Source organism: Mauremys reevesii, linkage group 4 (assembly GCF_016161935.1).
Source record: "Mauremys reevesii isolate NIE-2019 linkage group 4, ASM1616193v1, whole genome shotgun sequence".
Classification (NCBI taxonomy): Eukaryota; Metazoa; Chordata; order Testudines; family Geoemydidae; genus Mauremys; species Mauremys reevesii.
In genome coordinates, this window is record NC_052626.1 from 145,906,236 (window position 1) to 145,927,027 (window position 20,792).

The 20,792-nt window shown below is 53.1% G+C and overlaps 2 protein-coding genes across 3 annotated transcripts; both read right to left on the reverse strand.

Moving 5' to 3' along the window:
- Positions 1–10,120: 10,120 nt before the first annotated feature.
- Positions 10,121–13,478, reverse strand: LOC120404078 (zinc finger protein 629-like). The gene is made up of 4 exons (XM_039536085.1): positions 13,443–13,478; positions 11,963–12,062; positions 10,741–11,382; positions 10,121–10,656 (listed from the first exon to the last, which is right to left on the reverse strand). Exons 1-4 carry the CDS (start codon positions 13,467–13,469, stop codon positions 10,121–10,123), a joined length of 1,305 nt encoding a protein of 434 aa, XP_039392019.1. The 5' UTR covers positions 13,470–13,478.
- Positions 13,479–14,785: 1,307 nt separating this feature from the next.
- On the reverse strand, positions 14,786–20,372 carry LOC120403187 (zinc finger protein 436-like). Of its 2 annotated transcripts, XM_039534030.1 has the most exons (5): positions 20,170–20,372; positions 19,484–19,588; positions 17,067–17,193; positions 16,408–16,512; positions 14,786–15,846 (listed from the first exon to the last, which is right to left on the reverse strand). In XM_039534030.1, the coding sequence occupies exons 1-5, from the start codon at positions 20,206–20,208 to the stop codon at positions 15,155–15,157; spliced, it is 1,068 nt and encodes a 355-aa protein (XP_039389964.1). In that variant the 5' UTR covers positions 20,209–20,372; the 3' UTR covers positions 14,786–15,154. The 2 variants fall into 2 exon arrangements, with proteins under 2 accessions (XP_039389964.1, XP_039389965.1); XM_039534031.1 differs by lacking the exons at positions 19,484–19,588; positions 20,170–20,372 and adding an exon at positions 17,649–17,875.
- Positions 20,373–20,792: the final 420 nt, after the last annotated feature.

Sequence of the window (20,792 nt, forward strand, 5' to 3'; positions counted from 1 at the left end):
TCATCTCTTCATGCCTGTAAACCTGCACAAGAACAAAGCCCTTTCCAGGCTGTGCCTTTCTACAAGGACCTCTTGTCCTGTACTGACATGCAACTGCATCTGGGGTGGAGCACCAGGGGCTGTTCATACAGGGATCCCTCACTCAGTGCTGAGATGGCTGTTCATACAGGGAGCCCTCAGCCAGTGCTAAAATGTAGCTGCTTCTGAGGTGGAGCATGGGAGCTGATTACACTGGGATCCCTCACCGAGTGCTGAGATGCAGCCACCATTAGGATGCGGGGAGGGGGAGCTGTTCATGCTGGTTTCCCTCACCCAACCCTGAGATGCAGCTGCGTCTGGGGTGGGGCGTGGCAGTTGTTACTGTACCTTGAAATCAGTTGTGCAGGGTGAAGTCAGTCTTGTGATCAAGGGGGTCCTGAGATACCGCTCCCCGTCCCAATAAAACTGCTCAGCAGAGTCTACATACAATTTTTTGGAACAGATCTAAGGATCAAACCTTTGCCCTGACCATGCCCCAAACAGTCTCAGTCACTCAGGGTTTAGCCTGGCACCCGCCTCCCTGTTGGGGAGACCCACACTGCAGACAGCATTTGAAAACGTTGGCTCTCGAGCGAGGCACATACCTAACACCCACAGCATGTGCAGGCCGACAGCCCAAGGGATCTGCCTGCCAGTTGTGACTCGTCACGGCTGAGATTTCTCTCACCAGCCTGGTATGCAACTGCACACGCCAAACAGTTCACATCATGGCCTGATCCCCATCTCATGATAAAGTGTAAGCGGGGGAACGGTCCCACTACTGTGGGGAACTTTCCTGGCTTACACACGACCCCGGTGAAATGGGCTGGTGAAAGGATCTGAGTCCTCGCTCCCACTGCCTTTACCCAGAGCCCCGCCTGACCTCGAGGGCTCCCCTTCCACTCTCCTGTGTGGCAGAGTCCTCGTAACCCCAACAAGGCTGGGCCCAGGATTCCTGGGGGGCTCGACCCCCAGTCTTGTCGTGATCACTTAGGGCAGGGGCTAGGGTATCCCCACTCCGGGGTGCTCTCTTCACACCACACGCTTCCCTGACCCACAGATCATCGCATACAGTTCAAAGCAAATACGATTTATTAAACAGCAACTAATTAAAAAATAAAAGGGAAAAATGGGGAAGGTTAATGGAAAACCCATCACCCCGCTCTGGGGCACGGGGACTCCAAAACCAGTGTCTCTGGAAGGTAGGGGACGTTCACAGTCTGTTCCTTGCACCGCCCAGAGCTCCTGCCCAGGCCCTGGCTGTGCTGCAGGGACGCTGCGGGTCGGACATGTGCTCTGGCAGTGGCCACACGCCCTCAGGCTCTAGGTGGCAGGACTCTTCTCCCCAGTGTCACCCCCGCCCTGTTGGGGTTACGATCCCCCTCCCAGTCTGGCCTGCAGGGCCCCTTGGCTGGGGATGTCTCCCTGCACTGGGCCCACTGCCCAGGGTCCCCCTCGCTCTCCCCAGCTGCTCCCCACACCCAGCTCCAGCCCCATCTCCACTCTGCCTGCAGCGCAGCTCCTTGGGCTGCTCCTCTGACTCCCATTGGAGTGGCTCCGCTCCCCAGCTCAGCTCAGGCTCCTGCTCTCTCCTTAGCTCCGCTGGTCTCTTCCCATTGCTCCTGAGGACTGTCAGTCTCAGGGTCCTGATTTCCCATCGATCCTTCCCCTTCCTTTTGGTACTGGGAGCTGGCCAACCAAAAAAAAAACAAAACCAAAAATCCACTAAGTTTCAGTAAGGGGTTGTTTTTGGTTCGGCGGGGCGGCGCTCGGGGGGTGTTTTTGGTTCGGCGGGGCGGAGCTCTGGGGGGGTGTGTGTGGTTGGCGGGCGGAGCTCTGGGGTGTTTTTGGTTGTGGGCGGCGCTCGGGGGTGTTTTTGGTTGGCGGGCAGAGCTCTGGGGGTTTGGTTGTGGCGGAGCTCTGGGGGTTTGGTTGGCGGGTGGCGCTCTGGGGGTGTTTTTGGTTTGGCGGGCGGCACTCGGGGGTGTTTTTGGTTGTGGGCGCGCTCTGGGAGTGTTTTTGGTTCAGCGGGACGGCGCTCAGGGGTGTTTTTGGTTCGGTGGGGTGGCGCTCTGGGGGTGTTTTGGTTGCGGGCGGCGCTCTGGGGTGTTTTTGGTTGGCGGGCGGCGCTCGGGGGTGTTTTTGGTTCGGGGGGGTGGTGCTCTGGGGGGGTGTTTTTGGTTCGGCGGGGCGGCGCTCTGGGGTGTTTTGGTTGGCGGTGGCGCTCTGGGGTGTTTTTGGTTCGGCTGGGGGGTGTTTGGTTCGGCAGGGCGGTGCTCTGGGGGGGTGTTTTTGGTTCAGTGGGGCAGTGCTCTGGGGGTGTTTTTGGTTTGGCGGGGTGGCGCTCTGGGGGTGTTTTGGTTCGGCGGGGCGGAGCTCTGGGGTTTGGTTCGGGGCGGCGCCTGGGGGTTGGTTCAGCGGGTGGCGCTCTGGGTGTTTTTGGTTTGGCGGGCGGCACTCGGGGGTGTTTTTGGTTCGGCGGGCGCGCTCTGGGGTGTTTTTGGTTCGGCGGGTGGCGCTCTGGGGGTGTTTTTGGTTTGGCGGGCGGCACTCTGGGGCGGTGCTTTTGGTTCGGCAGGGCGGCGCTCTTGGGGGTGTTTGGTTCGGCAGGGCGGTGCTCTGGGGTTTGGTTCAGCAGGGTGGCGCTCTGGGGGTGTTTTTGGTTTGGCGGGCGGCACTCGGGGTGTTTTTGGTTCGGCGGGGCGGCGCTCTGGGGGGGGTGTTTTTGGTTCGGCGGGGTGGCGCTCTGGGGGGGTGTTTTTGGTTTGGCGGGGCAGTGCTCGGGGCGGGGGGGGGGGCGTGTTTTTGGTTTGGCGGCAGCAAAAAAGTTAGAGCCAGCCCTGACAGGAATAGCTCACCCAGTGCTGAAATGCAGCTGCTTTTGGGGTGGGGTACTGTAGCTAAGTATGAGCTGTGCCGCAATAACACACAAGGGGCCCTGGCTCAGCACGGGGGTGTAGCTTTCTCTGGGTGGGGCGCAGGGGCTGTTTATGTGAGGACCCCTTGCCTGGTGCTGAGATGCAGCTGCCTGTTAGGTGGGACACCTCAGCTGTTTACACAGGGATCCCTTGCCTGGCGCTGACATGCCTGGTGGATGGGGCGTGGCAGAGCGGCCTCTGTATGAACAGAGTTTATAACCCTTTTGCAACAGTCTGAACTTCTCTCTCCATCGGTGTTTATCTGCCTCACCATCTCCTGCGCTTCCGACAAACATCTGAGCCTGATCTTCTTCAATCGGAACTTCCCTTTCCTCTGCCCTGGAGCACGCGCCTGCCTGAGGGCGTTTCCAAACCCTGGGGGCTGGACAGCTGCAGCGTTGCTTGAACGGTCTTGGCACTTCTCCCTTCCAAGTGATTCCACCCCCCCCCCACACGCCTCCAGCTCTTTGTGCTAAAAGAATGCAAACAGCCACCCCAGTCACACAAAAGGAAGGTGCACCCGGCCCTCAAAGAGCTCTGCCAAGGGCAGACGGGCTAAAGAAAAGTGGAACGAGCTACAGTATGTGCTTGCTAAGTGGCTGATTGCTGGAGCTGCTTAGAAAGTGAGGAAACAATTCTTCAGCACTCCACATTGCATCTGTGGCCCCCGTTACCCCGTGCCGTAGCTGCAACTCCTAATCCTTAATGTATTTACCCTCACATATCTGTACCCATTTCACAGATGGGAACTGAGATCCAGAGAAACTAAAGGTCACACAGGAAATGTGTAGCAGGGCAGGAAACTGAATGTATATCATCTATATGCCAAGCTGGTACCCTAAGCACTAGCCCAGACACTCTTTTTGTTTTGCAGGTTTTGAAACAAGCCTAATTTTGAAATGTTATTTTTAACCAACTTCTTCAAATGGAAGGATGTCGGATTGGAGGGAGGTGTCAAGGGGGGTTCTGCAGGGATCTGTTCTGGCCCAGTGCTAACATCTTTATTAATGACCTGGATGTAGGAAGAGAGAGCTTGCTGATCTAGTCTGCAGATGACACAAAGCAAGAGGGCTTGCCAACACTGGAGGATAGAGCTAAAATTCAGAGGGCTCTTGCTACATTGGAGAACTGTCCTACAGCCAACACAATGAAATCCAGCAAAGACAAATGCAAGGTGCTGCACTTAGGGAAGAAATGCACAAATACAGAATGGAGGGAAACTGGCTTGGCAGCAGCACTGCTGAGAAGGATCTGGGAGTTGTGGTGGGTCACAACCACAACATGAGTCAGCAAAGCGATGCTGTTGCAAAACAAAACAAAACAAAACAAAAAAAATAGGTTGCATTAACAGATTATAGCACGTACGTCAGGTGCTGGTTAGGCCTCAGTTGGACTGTCTCCAATGTTGGTCACCGCTGTACCGAATGGATGCAGAGAAACTGGAAAGGATCCAGAGGTGAGAGACAAAGATGATCAAAGAGGTGGAATGTGAGCCCCGGGGGCAAAGGCTGAAGGAACTGGGTATGTTTAGTTTGGAAAAGAGGAGTTTAAGAGGGGGACAGGACAACCGTTTTCAAATACTTGAAAGGCTGCCATAAAAGAAATGGAGAAAAGTTGTTCTCTCTTGCCAGAGGGCAGGGCAAGAGGCAATGGGTTCAAACTATAGTACAGCAGGAGAGATTTAGATTCATTTCAGGAAAATCTTCCTATCTGTAAAAACAGTAGGACAATGGAACAGACTTGCCAAGGGAGGTTGTGGAAGCTGCTTCACTGGAAGTTTTCAAAAGGAGGCTGGAGCCATCTGTCTGGGATGGTTCAGACACAACAAATCCTGCATCTTGGCAGGGGATTAGACTAGATGACCCTTGCGGTCCCTTCTAACTGTGGGGTTCTATGATTACTGACACTTTTTCACACACCAAAAACCTCAACAGCGAACTGGCTCTCGGTAAATAAAAAAAATGTAAATGATTCTGGAAACAACCTTGATAAAAATAAGTCACAAAACCCAGAGAATATTGACAGCTCTTACCAAAACTTCACATTTTTCTTTCTGGAATCAAAATAAGGGCCCCATTGTACAGCAAAATCCCTTTACCCAAATCCACCTATCCACGGTCTGGTTTAAAAGGCAGCAATTGTTAAGGTTTCCTAACAATCCCTATTAAAAGACCCTGTTTTCAGTGACATAACTTTCCCAAACTTTAATCATTCTGGGGTGAAACTGGATGGCCTCTGGATTCACCCTCAAATTAGTGCTAGCTGAAAAACTGAATTTCCACTTTGTGGAAAATTTTGTGATTTTGGGAGTTTTGTTTTAAACCTGACTTGAGACAAAAAGCTAAATTTTTCAAATGTTACACTAGACCAAATACAAAGATAATTCTGTCTGCAACATTGAAAGGGTCAGCTTTAATGATTTGACACATTTTGATTTGAAAAAAATGCCCAAATGAAATGTTTTGAGTCAAAAATGTCAAACCTAAAATGTTTTGACCTTTGTCATCTTGGAAGATGAAGGCCACTAGTGGCCATTTTGATTTCTAATCCCACTGCTTCATTGCATAAAAAGGAAGGTAGGAATATGCCAGGTTGGAAAAAATGACCTGCTAAAGTTGAAAAGAAACAGGAAACTTGGAATGAAACTCTAATGTCAGAATGAAGTGAAACAGTAAAGTAAAAAATGAAATAAAAGATCCATTTAAAAACATGTTCTGATATAAATTTGTTGAAAATTTTGTTAGCATTGACAAAAAAACTAAATGAAATTTTTAGTTCTGACAAATTGGTAATTTTTGACCAAAAAAAATTAATTGGCCAATTCCCTACCAGTTCTGTTTCAGATGTCCTTAATAGTTCACTTAAGGTAGGGAGACTCTTTTCTTGCTTAGACTTACGGGATAATTTTGCCATGCACTAACGTACTAAGTTGTCCTCAGCTTCTCCTTCTAAGAACCTTCAACTTCCAGTCTAGGCTTTCATTCTGAACATTTGTTTGTTTCTACCTCCTGTGTGGGGATTTACCCCTATTATTTTTAACTTCAAACTCTCACTCAAATTCTGTTCTCCTGCAGTTTCTCTTTCAGTTCCTGTCTTCTAAGAATCTTTCCCTGTCTTTCTCCAGGCCCCGTCTCGCATTTGTCTTCTTGAAACTGGCTCTTTTCTCTTCTCCACCGTCCTTCAAAATACAACGCTATTCAGAGCCACAAAGAATCGTCTCACAAGACAGCTCTGTTTCTTCTGGGAAAGGTGCAAAAATTGCCTCATTTTATCTCACAATATTCCACTCAGCACACACCTTATTTTTAACACAGGACAAGTTCATACTCCTTGTTAGTGCAAAGGGGTATACTGTAATTCCCCGACCCATCTGAGCCAGCCAGTCTAGAACTGGTGTCTTATAAATGAATGGCCCCATATTCCATTCCTTGCCCTCCCTGAGTCAGTCACCGCCAGCTTGGCTTGGAGCTGGTGTTCTCTAGAAAGGCAAAGCCCCATATCCCATTCCCCACCCCCTCAGCCAGCCAGTCCCTCTGCCACGGAGCAGGATCAGAATGAGCACCCCTGAGTGGAAAGGCCTCAGTCCCCATTCTTCACCCTCCGCCACCAACCACCATTCCCTCTGCCCTGGGGCTGGATTGGAGCCAGCATTCCCTAGAGGGGCCATATCTCATTCCCCACCCTCTGAGCCAGTCAGTCCCCTCACATTGGGTCCAGACCACAGCTGGCACCCCTAGAAAGGAAAGGCCCCATTCCCCATCTCCTTGAGCCACCAGCCCCCCTCCTGTTTCAACATATTTATTGATGTTTTAGTTACAGACAAGAATACTGACAGACACCGACAGAAGCAGAAATACAGTTTGCTGCCTCTACAGACGAGCTGAATATGGGGCTAGCAGATTGTCCCTCAACTGGGATCAGGTTGGGTGAATTAGCAATTCTCCTCTGAACTGTTCCCAGAAAGGACAAGATGTTGACCAAACAATGAACCAGGTTTATGACCAGAAACAGTATTCCAGGGCATTACTGCCTCTGCTCGGGCAATGGACCCATCTGACCCAGTATCCTGCCTCCTGGCAGCCCCAGATCAGACCCATGGGCCCATCTAGCCTGATATTTCACCCGCTCCCTGTCACTCTGGATCAGACCAATGGGACTATCTTGCCCAGCATCCTGTCTCCAGCAGAGGCCATCGTCAGCTGCTTCCAAACAAGGTGCAAGAAGCCTCATCATGGGCCATTATAAAATAAATTACTCACCGTGAAAGTTTCTTCCTCCCTCTGCTACATTAGTGTCCGGTTTATGCCCAGAGGCATGACGGCTTAGATCTCTTAGACATCTTTGTCTCATACAGTGGTTTTCAACCTTTTCTCATTAGCAGACCTCTAAAAACATTTCAAATGGAGATATGAACCCCTTTGGAAATCTTAGACGTAGTCTGCAGACCCCCAGGGGTCCACAGACTGAAAACCACTCTTTTACGGTAACAAGCTTTCATAGACCCCTGAGACATAGTTTGTGGACTGACCACGGGTGGAAAACCACTGGTCTAGTGGAGATGCATATGTTCCATATAAATCCTTTCCCTCAATCCTACCGAAGTCTCAGCCCCCATTATATCATGTGTCAGGGAGTTCCAATGGCTAATTAAACCTCATGTTTTTTTAAAAGCATTTAAAGTTCTACTCATTCAAATTGGCCAATGGGAAACATGCACAAACAAAAAACAGAGCAAAACAAACAACTGCCTCCCTCATTCTTAGACACATGCACGGCAATTATGCTGGAGATTTAATACAGGCAAATATGACTCATGTTCACTGCTTGGGACACAGACAGAGATGTGTGATTTGTGGGTTATTCTACCACAAGCAATTGAAACTCCAAATGCAGGTGGAACCCACAATGTGGGCTTATACCACCCTCTAGTGGCTAGAACAGAGCAAAGATTTATGAGTCTATTTCCTCTAATGTACAGAGCAAGCAATAGAGGCTCATTTTGTTCTGATACAGAGGTTCCCAAATTCAGTTCCCTGAAGATAACTCAAACGAAGGGCCCCAACATTTTAGGCAAGACACAGATGGCCCTAGACAACACAGACACTCCAGGAGGATTGAGTCACCCAGCCAGAGCCCATAAGGAAAGTGAAATCAGCTTTTGAAATGGGATTTCTTGGACCTCCCTTCTAAAGCTGGGTCTGAAGGGGACTGTGCATTAATGATTCCTGCAGAGCAAGGGGTGAAGGGGGAAATTAACCTGACTTGAGGCATTGCACCTCCCCCTACTCCAAGGAGCATTTAGATATCTCTTTAGTAGGGCCCTACCAAATTCACAGTCCATTCCTGAAAATTTCACAGCCACAGCATTTTAAAAATCTTGACTGTCACAGTTTCAGATCTTAAATTTCATGGTGCTGTAACAAAACATGACTCTGACTTTAAAGTCTATGAGTCTATGAATGTGTGTTTGAAAATGGCAAAAGATAAACACACAAAGCCCTTAAGACTCAGTGTTTCTCAAACTGGGGGTCTCGACCCAAAAGGGGTTTGCAAGGCTACTGTAGGGGGGTCACGGTATTGCCACCCTTACGTCTGTGCTGCTTTCAGAGCTGGGTGGCCGGAGAGCAGCGGCTGCTGGCCAGGTGCCCAGCTCTGAAGGCAGCGCTGCCACCAGCAGCGGCACAGACGTGGGGTGGCAATACCATGATTCCCAAAATAGTCTTGCACCCCTTTGTGTCAGGACCCCCAGTTTGAGAAATACTGTGTACTGCTGTGTACTTCTACCCTATAGTATAGGGTACTTTTATAGTATAGGGTAAAAGTAAATAAAAGAGCAGATTTCATGGTCCATGATGTGTTTTTCATGGCCATGAATTTGAGTAGACCCTATTCTTTATATTCCACCAACTGTCCACTAAAGCACAGATCCCTTTAGGGGTTGCTTTGGCTTCTGGTTCCTTCCCTCTGCCCAATATGTTCCAAGGGAAATACACGGAACACCTCCTTCCACCATAATCTACCTGTTGCTGCTTCTGTATTTCCTCCTCTTTTCAATCCTCATCATCTAATTTCCTAACCCACTTACTTATTCTCCAAGGTAAAAATACCCAGTCATCTATGGACAGGTTTGTGAAAGTCCAGAAACAGCCTCAAGTCTTCCAGGAAACCAGAACTGATGCTCGATTCCTCTCTAGTTAATGATGGGTATAAAGCTGGAGTGACCATCCCCACCTCCTCCACTGAAGTTAAGGGAGTTAGGGCTGGATTCTGATCTCAGAGACCTCAGTGTAAATCCAGAGGGAACCCACTGATGTTAATGAAGTCAAGGCAGATTCTGATCTCACTGGCCCTCGTATGAATCTGGAATGACCCCACTGATATCCATGGAAGATGAGTTACAGCTGGATTCTGACCCCACTGACCTTGGTGTAAATCTGGAGCAACCCCACTGATGTCAGTGGAATTATACTGATGTAAAATGGCCATGTAAGTGAGGGCAGGATCAGGTTCCTGGCTTCAATCCCCCTAGAAAGAAGAACTAATGATGGAAACATTGGGGCAAATCTTCACCTAGTATATATCACTAGAACGCCATTCACTGCAGTGGACCCATGCCAATTCACACCATCTGAGGATCTGACTATTGTATCCAGTCCTCAAGGGGAGTATTGGTCACCCTGGATTCAAATTGCCCTGGGAGACGAGAGTTGACTCTACTGGAGGCAATGTATCAATTCACCCAAAGTAGTTAGGAAGGACCTTGAGTGGAGACATTGTATCACACTGATCTTGGTCTAGAGATATCACTTGCGAAGAACTGGCCCTCTTGGATACAGTTGTATCAAAGCAACCAGGACAGAAGAATTGACAATGGTGGAAACATTGTACCAAGTTCTCTGAAAAGAGGAAGAGTGACTCTATTGGAGACAATGTATCAATGCGCCCAAGGAAGGAGACATTGCATCAAAGGAACCCTGGCCTACCCTCCAGGGAAGAATTGACTCTCTTAGAAACATTGAATCAAATTATTTACGGAAAGGAGAAATGACCCTGGTGGAAACATTGTATCAAATGTGCCAGGTTAAGAGGTATGTGTGATCCCACTGGAAACATTGTATCAGATGGACCCTGCTAGAGACATTGTTTCAAATCCCCCAGGAGAAGAGCATTGACTTGTAACACTGTTAATCAGGCTGACCCTGGATAATACACTGTATCAAATTCTCCAAGGGACCAGCGGTGACTAGTGGCACCACAAACCCAAGCTGACCCTGAGGGAGATATTGGGTCAAGTTCCCCAGAAGAAGAGCATTGACTCTACTGGTGGACGACATCTCAAGCTGACCCTGGGGGCAACACTGAGTCAAGTTCCCCAGGAGGCCACATTGGGATTCCTGGTCCACGACTGGAGAGTTGAAGGTCCCGCCTTCTGCCCCAGGCTCACAAGATCTCCCTGGTGTGCGCCAGTGCTTGACCAGGGTGGAGCTGCGCCCGAAGTCCTTGCCACACTGGGTGCAGTGGTAGGGTTTCTCATGGCGGTGGCTCCGCTGGTGGTCCGTGTAGTGGGAGTTCTGGGAGAAGCCGCGCCCGCAGTCCGGGCAGGCGTGGGGCCTCTCGCCCGTGTGGGTGCGCTGGTGGCGGATGAGGTTGGAGCTGCGGCTGAACTTCTTCCCGCTTTCGGTGCACTTGTGGTTTCTCGCCGCGCTGGAGTGCGCTGGTGCTGGAAGAGGTCAGAGCTGCGGCTAAAGCCCTTCCCGCAGTCAGGGCAGATGTAGGGCCGCTCCCGGTGTGGATGCGCTGGTGCTTGATGAGGTCGAGCTGCGGCTGAAGCTCTGACCGCAGTCGGGGCACTGGTAGGGGCGCTCCCCGGTGTGGGTGCGCTGGTGCTTCACCAGGTCGGAGCGCTGGCTGAATCCCTTCCCGCACTCGGTGCACGTATTGGGCCGCTCCCCCGTGTGGGTCCTCCAGTGCTGGATGAGGGTGGAACTGCGGCTGAAGCTTTTCCCGCACTCAGTGCACTGGTAGGGCCGCTCCCCTGTGTGCACCCGCTGGTGCTGGGCCAGCAGGGAGCTCCGGGTGAAGCTCTTCCCACACTCGCTGCAGATGGTCGGGTGTGCCTCGCGGTAAGGGGGTTTCTTGGGGGCTGGTCTGGGCTGAGTGGGTGCCAATGGAAGAGGCAGCCCTGGGGGCCTTTCCCACTGAGATTCCAAGGCTGAAGGGGTTTGTGAGCCAGGAGAGTGCTCAGAGGTTTGCCGCAGGGCTGGAACCTGGGATAAAGTCTCATCAGACAATGCCCCATCTGGGTCCTCTTCAATGGACTCATTCCCACCAGGCAGCATCCCATGTGGCTCTTCTCCCATGGAAGCATCCTCATCGGGTGATGCCCCATCTGGATCTGCTCCCACAGGCCCATGCTGCAGGGAACTCTCCTCATCCATCCTGCCACCTGATGGGAGAGAGAGAATCCAGCCAGGGCTCATTCTCTGGGGTTGCCAGGTGTCCAGTTTTCAACCAAACACCTGGTTGAAAAGTGACACTCCCAAGCCGGGTGAAAATGAGTGAGTGAGAGAGTGAGGGTGGGGAAGAGTGAACGACAGAGGGAAGGGGGATGAAATGAGTAGGGTGGGGCCTCAGAGAAGGGGTGGGGCAAGGATGTTTGGGTTTGTTTGGTCAGAAAGTTGGTCTGCTTGGTTGACAAACCCCCCCGGGGTGGCAAATGGGTTTGCCACTGAGCAGAAAACCTGAGGGGCAGGAAGTCAATTCCCTCAAACACTTCCCCAGTAGGGAGAGGAAAGGCTGGTTCTGCCCCAATGGGTCAGCTGAGCCCTCAGAGAAAGGCTGGGAGAGGAGGGTTCCTGCCAGGGGTGGCAGCCGGGAGTGACACCTGCCGTGAGGACAGGGCACCTGCTGCAGATGACACTGAGCCAGACGAGACAGAACTGGGGGACTCCCGGCAGTTTTGCTGAGATCCCAGCTGTTCCCTTCACTCCTGGCCACTCTCTGAACCAGTGTCACTCATTGCTCACCTTTGCAGGAACCTTTCAGGCTCTCCTGTTCCTCAGCACCCTGAAGATCTGGGACACAAGGCCCTTCCTCTCCCTGCATCACGGCAATCACGGGGGAATCCTGCTGGCAGGGAAGAAAACAGGTGAGTTTGTTACATTTCCCCAGAGGGCTCTGTTCAGAAGCTGCTGCCTGGTTTTAAACCTGGCCCTGTTCTGTGCACAGGGGTGGGGGCAGATCCAAGCTGAGGTGAAATTTCACAAGGGCCCTTCCAGTGATCAGTGCCAGAATGATGGAGGAGTCCTGTCTCCCAGCCCTCCCCCTGCTGTAACCTCCCCCCCCAGACCCCACTCCTCTCAGAGCTGGGGAGAGAACCCAGGAGTCCTGGCTCCCCCTGCTGTAACCCCTCAACCTCCACTCCCTTCCCCTCCCCTCCTGGAGCTAGGGAGAGAACCCAGGAGTCCTGGCTCCCCCTGCTGTAACCCCCAGACCCCACTCCCCTCCCAGGGCTGGGGAGAGAACCCAGGAGTCCTGTCTCTCAGCCCTCCCCCTCCTGTAACCCCCCAGACTCCACTCCCCTCCCGGAGCTGGGGAGAGAACCCAGGAGTCCTGGCTCCCAGCCCCTTTGCACAGCGGCGTGGCTGCTTTCCGCCCCCCATCTCACCCTCGGAAGGACTCAGCCCCAGCCGTGGCCCTGCGCTTTGGCGGTGCTCGGGGCTATTTAAAGGCAGCATCCCGGCAGCTGAGCTGCTCCTGCCCCCTTGGCAGTGGTGCGGGGCTCCGCGCGCGGGACCGGCAGCGACCCGGGAAGCGAACCCACCCCACCCCAGCAGGGGCAGAAGCTCCGCCCGCTGGGGTCCGGGGCGAGGATCCGCTGCCAGCAGCAGCTCAGCTGGAGACAGGATGCAGTGCGCCTGCAACCCAGTCCCCTGAAATCTTCCCTGCCGCATCGTTCCTGCTCCTGGGCTGCCTCCCTCTGCCTGCTGCCCTTGGAAGAGCTCGGACTCCTGGGTTCTCTGCCCAGCTCTGGGAGCCAGGACTCCTGGGTTCTCTGCTCAGCTCTGGGAGGGGAGTGGGATCTGGGGGGTTAGAGGAGTGGGGGCTGGGAGCCAGGACCCCAGGGTTCTCTCTTGTAAAAAAAAAAATGAGCTGGTTTAATAATGTCTGGGGTTATAGGAACAGGGGCAGGGAATTTTTGTTTAATGTCTTTTTTTTAATCAGAAAATGCATCTTTTATAGTTTTCTCTGCCTCTTGAGGCGCAGCCACATGGAAGATAACAGCCTTCTACAGCTGCATGCTAATACTCCTTTATCTCAAGCAGTAGAGGCCCATGCTGTGGACTTTAAGGGTCTAGAATCAAATTCTGCTGCTAAGTAAGCAGGGGAAGCTTTGTGAAACTTGCATTGTTTGCTACCCAGAGATTGCCCCATTATGTTAGAGCCTAAAAGTGAAATGGATTAGAAACAAACATGAAATCGACTAGACCAGATTCAGTGCCTCACCTGCTTGAAATGCAAAAAGGAAAGCATGTAGTCAGCATGAATTCATGCTGTTCTGCACGTTGGGTTGTGTCTTATCCCTGTTGCAAAGCAAATGTAAGATGCCCCCATGGAGGTGAGTGGTGGATCTGATCTGTTGTCTTTTAGACTCACTTTGCCCAAACGTGCCAAAAGGTCACGGAGAATCTCTTCTAATTTAGGCCAGTTCAGCCATGTCAGGTGTGTTTACTGTGTGTGGAGTAATAATAGATTAATACATTTTAAGGCAAGAAAGGGCCATTAGGATCATCTTAATCTGACCTGTTACCACAGGCCAGAACATTTCTCCTAGTAGCTCCTGCATCCATTTCATAACTGCTGGTTGAGCTAGAACTTTTGAAGGGAAATGTCCAATCTTGATTTTGAGTGATAAAAGAATCCATCACATTCCCGGATAAATCATGGTTAATCACCTTGACTGTTAAAAATCAGAGCTTTTATTTCCTGTTGTAATTCACCTCCTCCCAGCTCCCAGGCTTCCAATCGTGCTATACATTTGCCTGCTAATATTTAATGATATCAATTACTGTGTTTCTTTAACAGAAATAATTCCACTGAGCTTAGTTGAAACTGTCCAAGAAAGGCAAAGGCATTTTTATCCAGAGACACTCCACCCCAAAGGATTACATCATCAGAACAGACACTCATTGGTGATCGGATCCCAAAGACAGGAAATTTGTAGAGAGGGAGGTTTCTGTAGGTGCATAGAGAGGGAGCATTTTCTCCCTTCTCTGGGATGAGATGCCCTGTTCCAATGAATATGCACAAGATCGGGATGTGCCAATATTTCCCCAGGACTCTTAACTCTGGATTTCCTGATTAAAATAATCAGTTTTACCCAGGCATCAGTGCCTTGCGAATTTTTAACAATGAGGGGAATTAACCAGTGGAACAATTTACCAAGGGATCGTGGTGGATTCTCCATCCCTGGCCAGTTTTAAATCAAGATTGGATGCTTTTCTAAAAGATCTTCTCTAGTTCAAACAGGGATTAATTCAGGAAAGTCGTAACGGCCTGTGTTATACAGAGGAGATGATCTAATGGTGCCTTCCAGTCTATGAATCCTTCCGTACACTTTATTCTAGTAGTGTCTAGTGATCCTAATTTCATTCAGGGCCCTTGTTGTGCTGAAAAGGGGGGGTCCAGGTCTGAAAAGGGGTAAGATTAAACACTGAAGAGCTGAAAGCGGTCTGGGGTTTCATATCAAATTACTGCTGACTTAAGCCCATGGCAACAACAACCAAATCTTTTTATCATTGTATTAAAGATACCCAAAAAGAAGGAAAACCAGTGAAGGCTGTGAAAAGTCAAGTCTTAAGTAAGGCTTTTATTTTTACCGTCCCCCTTATTCCCTTTCCTTTGAGCTGTAGGGTTTCTTTTTAAGCGTGTCTGACAGTCTTTTAGTGGCCAAGAAGTGGTGGCAGTTCCATCGCATTATCATTAACCAATCACAACACATTTTATTGACTGCAGCAATAAACGCTCCCTCCCGCTTCTCGGCTCTTTCAGCTCCCTGTCACGCCAGCCAGTGACTTCCCCTGGAGCTTTGCAGAACCCTTCGCAGGATCCTACTGCAGCAGAGGGCCCAGCCCTGGTGCTACAGAAGCTGCAGCATCACATTGCAGCAGAAAGCTGAGCAATATCTAACGCAGGCATGGCAGTGTCCCATCCACAGCTCACGGTGCATCCCTGATCTCTACCACTGGGGCGGCCCCCTTGGGTCCTAGGCTCAGCACTGCAACGGCCTCCTCCTCGGTGTGTCCCTGGTGGTGCTGGGTCAGCTGGTGCTTGTGGCAGAAGCTCCTCCCACACTGGGTGCAGCGGTAGGGCCGCTCCCCTGTGTGGAGGCGCCGGTGCCGCGCCAGGTTGGAGCTGAGGCAGAAGCACTTCCCGCAGTCGGGGCAGCGGAAGCGGGTCTCGCCAGTGTGGGTGCGCTGGTGCTCGATCAGGTTGGAGCTCTGGCCGAAGGCCTGGCCGCAGGCAGCGCACAGGTAGGGCCGCTCGCCCGTGTGGGTGTGCAGGTGAGTCACCAAATGCGGCTTCTGCTGGAAGCTCTTGTCACCCTCGGTGCAGCCGTAGGGCCTCCCAGAGCCCTTTCTGCACCCAGGGGCCCTCCCGAGCTCCCTGGGCCGAGGTGGCCTTGCCACGGCTGAGGGCTCGAAGAGGATGCCCAGGAGCCGGCCGAAGCCTCGCTCCTGGCGTCTGGATGTAGCAGATCTGCTGGGCGGGGGTGCCTCCTGCTGGCTCCCCCAAGCCCTGCCCTGGCTGGGGTTCTGCATGGCCCACTTCCGGGCTATCCCTGGGAAGGTCTGCTGGGGGTCCAGCCTCTTGAGGCTTTTCTCCTGGCTCCGCCTCCAGTGCCTCTCGCCTGCCGGGAAAGAAAGAGACATTCAGAGAGGAAGGTGGAACGATGCTGATTTACACCCTCCGGGCATCTGGCTCAACCGACTCCAGCAGAGTGACATTGATTTACACCTTCTGGGGATCTGGCCCCACTGATTTTAGGCCAGAAGGGGACCATAACATGATCATGGAGTCTGATGTCCTTCAGGGAACACACGGAGAACATTTCACAGAGTGATTCCTGAAGAGAATCCAGCTAGGGCTCGTTCCCTGCACCGGTGAGAGAGGGGTCAGTAAAGGGGTTTGTCACTGAGCAGAAAACCTGATGGGCTGGAAGCACCCCTCCCCCATGAACCTGAACCCTTCCTCGGGGTTGCCCCAACATCCCTGCTGAGCCCTCAGAGAAAGGCTGGGGGAGGGGAGGGCTCCTGCCAGGGGCGGGATCCAGGAGTGACACCTGCCATGAGGACAGGGCCCTGCTGGGGATGATACAGAGTGAGTGGAGACAGAACTGGGGGGCTCCCGCTGGCTTGGCTGGGATCCCAGCTTCCCCCTTCACTCCGAGCCGGTGTCCCTCATTCCTCACCTGTGCGGGTGATCTCGCTTTCCTCAGAGCCCTGGATATCCGGGACCCTCGGCTCTTCCCCTCGCTCCATCCAGGAGATCATGGCCAGGTCGGGGACAGGGAATCCTGCTCGGGGGAAGGAAAGAGGAGAGACAGGGCTCGGTGAAATCTCCCGCAAGGGCTCGGTGCAGAGAATGTGTCCTGATTTTAATCCCAGCCTCGCTCTCAGTGGGGGGACACAGGATCAGAGTGGAGGGGGAAAGTTCACAGGGACTCTTTGGGGGCAGGGAGATGCCTGGGGGCAGGTGGGCTGTGCCCCCTGTGAGGGAGTCACGGCTCTGCATTATGCTCCATGGGGCAGGGATTGCCTCTGTTCTGGGTCTGTGCAGCACCAAGCTCAGTGGGGGCCCGGCCCATGACTGGGTTTCTTAGGCATTACCATAATACACTTAATATATAATATACAGCACCCAGCACAGTGCCATGGCTGGGGCTCAGAGGTGCTAGAGCCACATAAATGAAATACATCTCAGTGGTAAGAGGTGGGGGTCTGGGGGCTTCAGGGGCCACTCCACGAGAAATCTACAGAGCTCGGGAAGAATCATGTGCTGAAGCCACCCTGGGTGCATAACCCCCTCTCCCCCCGCAATCCCCAAGGAGCAGGGGCAGCTGCGTCTCACCCAGCGAGATCAGAGTCTGGTAATTCTCCTGCATGACGTCCCTGTAGAGCTGCCTCTGCCCTTCGTCCAGGAGTCCCCACTCCTCCCGGGAGAAATACACGGCCACCTCCTCGAACCCCACTGGCGCCTGGTGAGTGATCACAGGCCAGACAGTGAAAACAACACTCTTCACATTCTCTCCTATGTAACTCCCCAAATGCCTCTGCAGTGACCAAAGATAGTCCCCAACCTGATCTATCCCATCCCCGCTGCCCTGAGCCAGCCAGTCCCCCGCCCCAGGGGCTGGATCGGAGCCAGAGCCCCCTAGAGGGTAAAGACCCCCTTCCCCATCCCCCTTGAGCCAGCCAGTCCCCCGCCCCAGGGGCTGGATCGGAGCCAGAGCCCCCTAGAGAGGGAAAAGCCTTGTGCCCCGTTCCCCACTGCCCAAAGCCAGCCAGCCCCCCTGCCCGGGGGCCCAGAGCGGTTCTGATTGCCCAAGGGGGTTAGGGAACATTTCTAACCCCACTGCCTCACTCCATACTTATTATTAACTGGGTTGGTTACAGTAGCGCCCAAGGGCAGAGTTCAGGGACTGTTTCCTACCAGGGCTGCCATCCCCCCGGCTGTCTGGTTCTCCTGCTGGAGGGGTGTATGTGGGGGGGGTCCTTCTCCCCTCCTCGCTCTCGCTGCGGATCTCGCTCTTCCTCTCTACATCTGCTCCCCAGCCGGGACACACTGGGGGCCCAGCCCGCGCCCGCCTCTGTCCTTCGGGGGGAGCCCTAGATGAGCACAGCGGCCCCTCCCTTCTGGCCTCTCCCCTGAGGACCCAGGAGTCCGGGCAATCAGCACCGTTATAAACACCATCCCTGGGAAAACAGCCCAGCCGCTGCTGGTTCCTGGCGCAGACTGGCTCCGGGTCCAGCCTCCCTGCGCCGGGGCAGATCGGGTTCGCGCCCCCCCGCACCCGGAGCAGCCGCGGCGTGGGGGCAGGGAGCTGGGGGGCTGCGCTGCTGGGCCAGCCGGGCTGGAGCCTCGGGGGGAACCCGGGTGCCCAGAGGAAGGATTTCCCGGGGACACCCAGGCTAGAGGCTCCCGCGTTGGAGCCGCAGATGGGATCCTGTCATCCCGCGGAGTCCTTCGCCCAATGCCCTGCTCCCCCCACCCCAGCAGCCGGGGGGAATCTAGTGGGTTAGAGTAGGGGGAGTCAGCAGGACTCCTGGGTTCTATCCCTGTGTTGGGGGCTGTAGTGGGTTAGAGCAGAGGCTGGGAGTCAGGCCTCCTGGCTTTTATTCCCTAGCCCTTCTCTTCCCTTTGTTCCCTGCAAGGGGCACTGCCCCTCGCCCCCCCGAAATCTCACTGCCTCCAGGGGACCCCCGTTAACTTTTCCCCCTGCTTGGATCCAACATCCCTCCCCTACAGAGAACAGGCCTGGGTTAAAATCAGGGCACGGGCTTTGCACCAAGCCCTCAGGGGAGATTTCACCCAGCGCCTCCTCCCTCGCCTGTTTCCTTCCCCACCAGCAGGATTCCCTGATGGAGCCAGGGGAAGAGCAGAGGGTCCCGGATCTCCAGGGCTCCCCAGGAAGGGAGATCCCCAGAGGTGCCCACCCAGGTGAGGAATGAGCGGCACTGGCTCGGAGTGAAGGGGAAAGCTGGGGTCCCAGCAAAGCCATTGGTAGCCCCCCCCCCCAGTTCTGTTACATCTCATTCAGTCTCATCCCCAGCAGGGGCCCTGTCCTCATGGCAGTTGTCACTCCTGGATCTCCCAGTTCTACGTTGTTGGGTCTGATGGCCTCTGCTCATCTGTCATTGAAATTATTGTGCAGTGACACTTTCATCAACAGAGGTCAGAGGGTTCTGCTCTGACCTCTGGAATGTGTCTGCAGCCTTAACAAAGTTCTGTAAGATATTAAATTTTTCAGGACCACAGTCTTAGCTGGGGTAAATCCACTGTAACAACATATATGGCTCACGGGTCACCAACTCTAACCCCATCTGTCTAGCGTCTACTTGTCTACCTACCTTTTCATAATTAAACCAGGAGCTATGCTATGTATAAGAAGTCAGTTAAAACCACAAACTAGTAATAAATGCTGATTAAGTTCAATAACCAGCATTCCTGTTGAAATCAGTAAGATTATGTTCACACTGGTTCACTGTATATTAACTGAGGAGATATGAATGAAGAGCAAAGTTAAGCAGCGGGAGCTGAATTAAAACGATGGGTGAGACCCTCCTGCCTGCCCTGGCTTCTTGCACAGCCTAAAACTGGAGTTCTGCAGTCGGGAAGCAGAGGCAGCAAGTGAGTTTGGAAAACCTTCCACCTCCAAAGGAAAGGACCCTAATGAATACTAAGTAAAACATCTCCCTCTCTCCCATGCTCACATGCAGTATCTTATCATCCTGTACAACCTGCGACTACAAATCTCTATAATTTACCATGAGTGAGTGGAGACAGTGGGAGGACCAGCGTGTCCTTTTCAGAAGATAGTTCTTTAGCAGAGTCATAAAGCAGCTTCCTAGAGAATACCCACTGATCTCCACCTAAAGGGCCACAATGAATTGCAGGTCAAACAGCATCAAGAAAGATGGTTCCCTTGGAAGCTAAGCGGGTCCAGATGTTCCTGTTCCTTCTCCCGCTTCAAACTAAGAAGAAAACTCAACTATGCAAGTGTGGGTGAGGGGGGGGGGGGCCAGGGCTCGACCCTCCCTGGGGCTGAGGGGAGCCACACCGGCTTGCCGCACATAATGGGGTCAGGCTCTTTGCTTCAGGGCAGCGGCGACAATACCGAGTCGGTAGGGCTCAGGCCTTCAGCTGCAAGGCTGAGCAACAGAGAGTCAATTAGAGCTCGGGCCCTCAGGCAGGGGCTGAGCAGCGAGCGAAACAATAGCAAAGGCCTCCTAGCAGGCCAGGGGGAGGGGGAGTCTGCCACCCTGGGGAGGGTGGCAGGGGGGCGCAAGCCCTCCCGCTCCACTGCGTCCCAGCCTAGGGCCCTAACAGCGGCGAGGAGCCGCTGCAGTCAGTGGGGATCCTGGCTGCAACACACTGACATGGGCTCAGGTATATCTGCAGCCTGACGGGTCGGCTACCCCGGGCCACTTCCAATCTCCCCTTCACTGGGTACCTGTCTTCCGCTGGCGTCGTCCGGTGGGTCCCAGGCCATGGGTTCCACAGGGTACTGGGCGTGGGGAAGCTCAGGCCACTCCTCGGGATAGCGGGTGTGGGGAGGCTCCTCTGGGTACCGAGCACAGGGCAGGTCGGGCCAGTGCTCCTCGGGTACCGAGCATGGGGCAGGCTGGGCCCGGCGGGAGCTCGGGCACCAGCGTCTGCGCTCTCTGGCAGTCTGCCCCCAACTGAACGCTGAGGCCGGGCTTTTATACTTCCTGTCCCGCCCCTTGACTTCCAGGGGGCGGGGACAGGCAACGGTGGCTCCACCCACTGCAGCATCTGTTCTGGCTTGTCCCTCTCGGGCGCGGCAGGGAGTGAGGCCTTCTCGCTAAAGCAAGAGAGATTTCATTCCCTTATCGGTGTGTATCCACCCCGAACCCATGAGACTTTCCATGGGGGCAGAGAATGGTGCACTGGGGAAGCCCATTTCATACTGTACTGTCATTATTCACAATCTTCTCTCTCCAGGGCTGTCAGCTGGGAATATTTCACCAGCACAAAACTTACTCTGGGAAATTTTAAATGAAAATGTTTGATATTCAAATAAATGAAACACATTTTTAGAAAAAAAAAGATAAA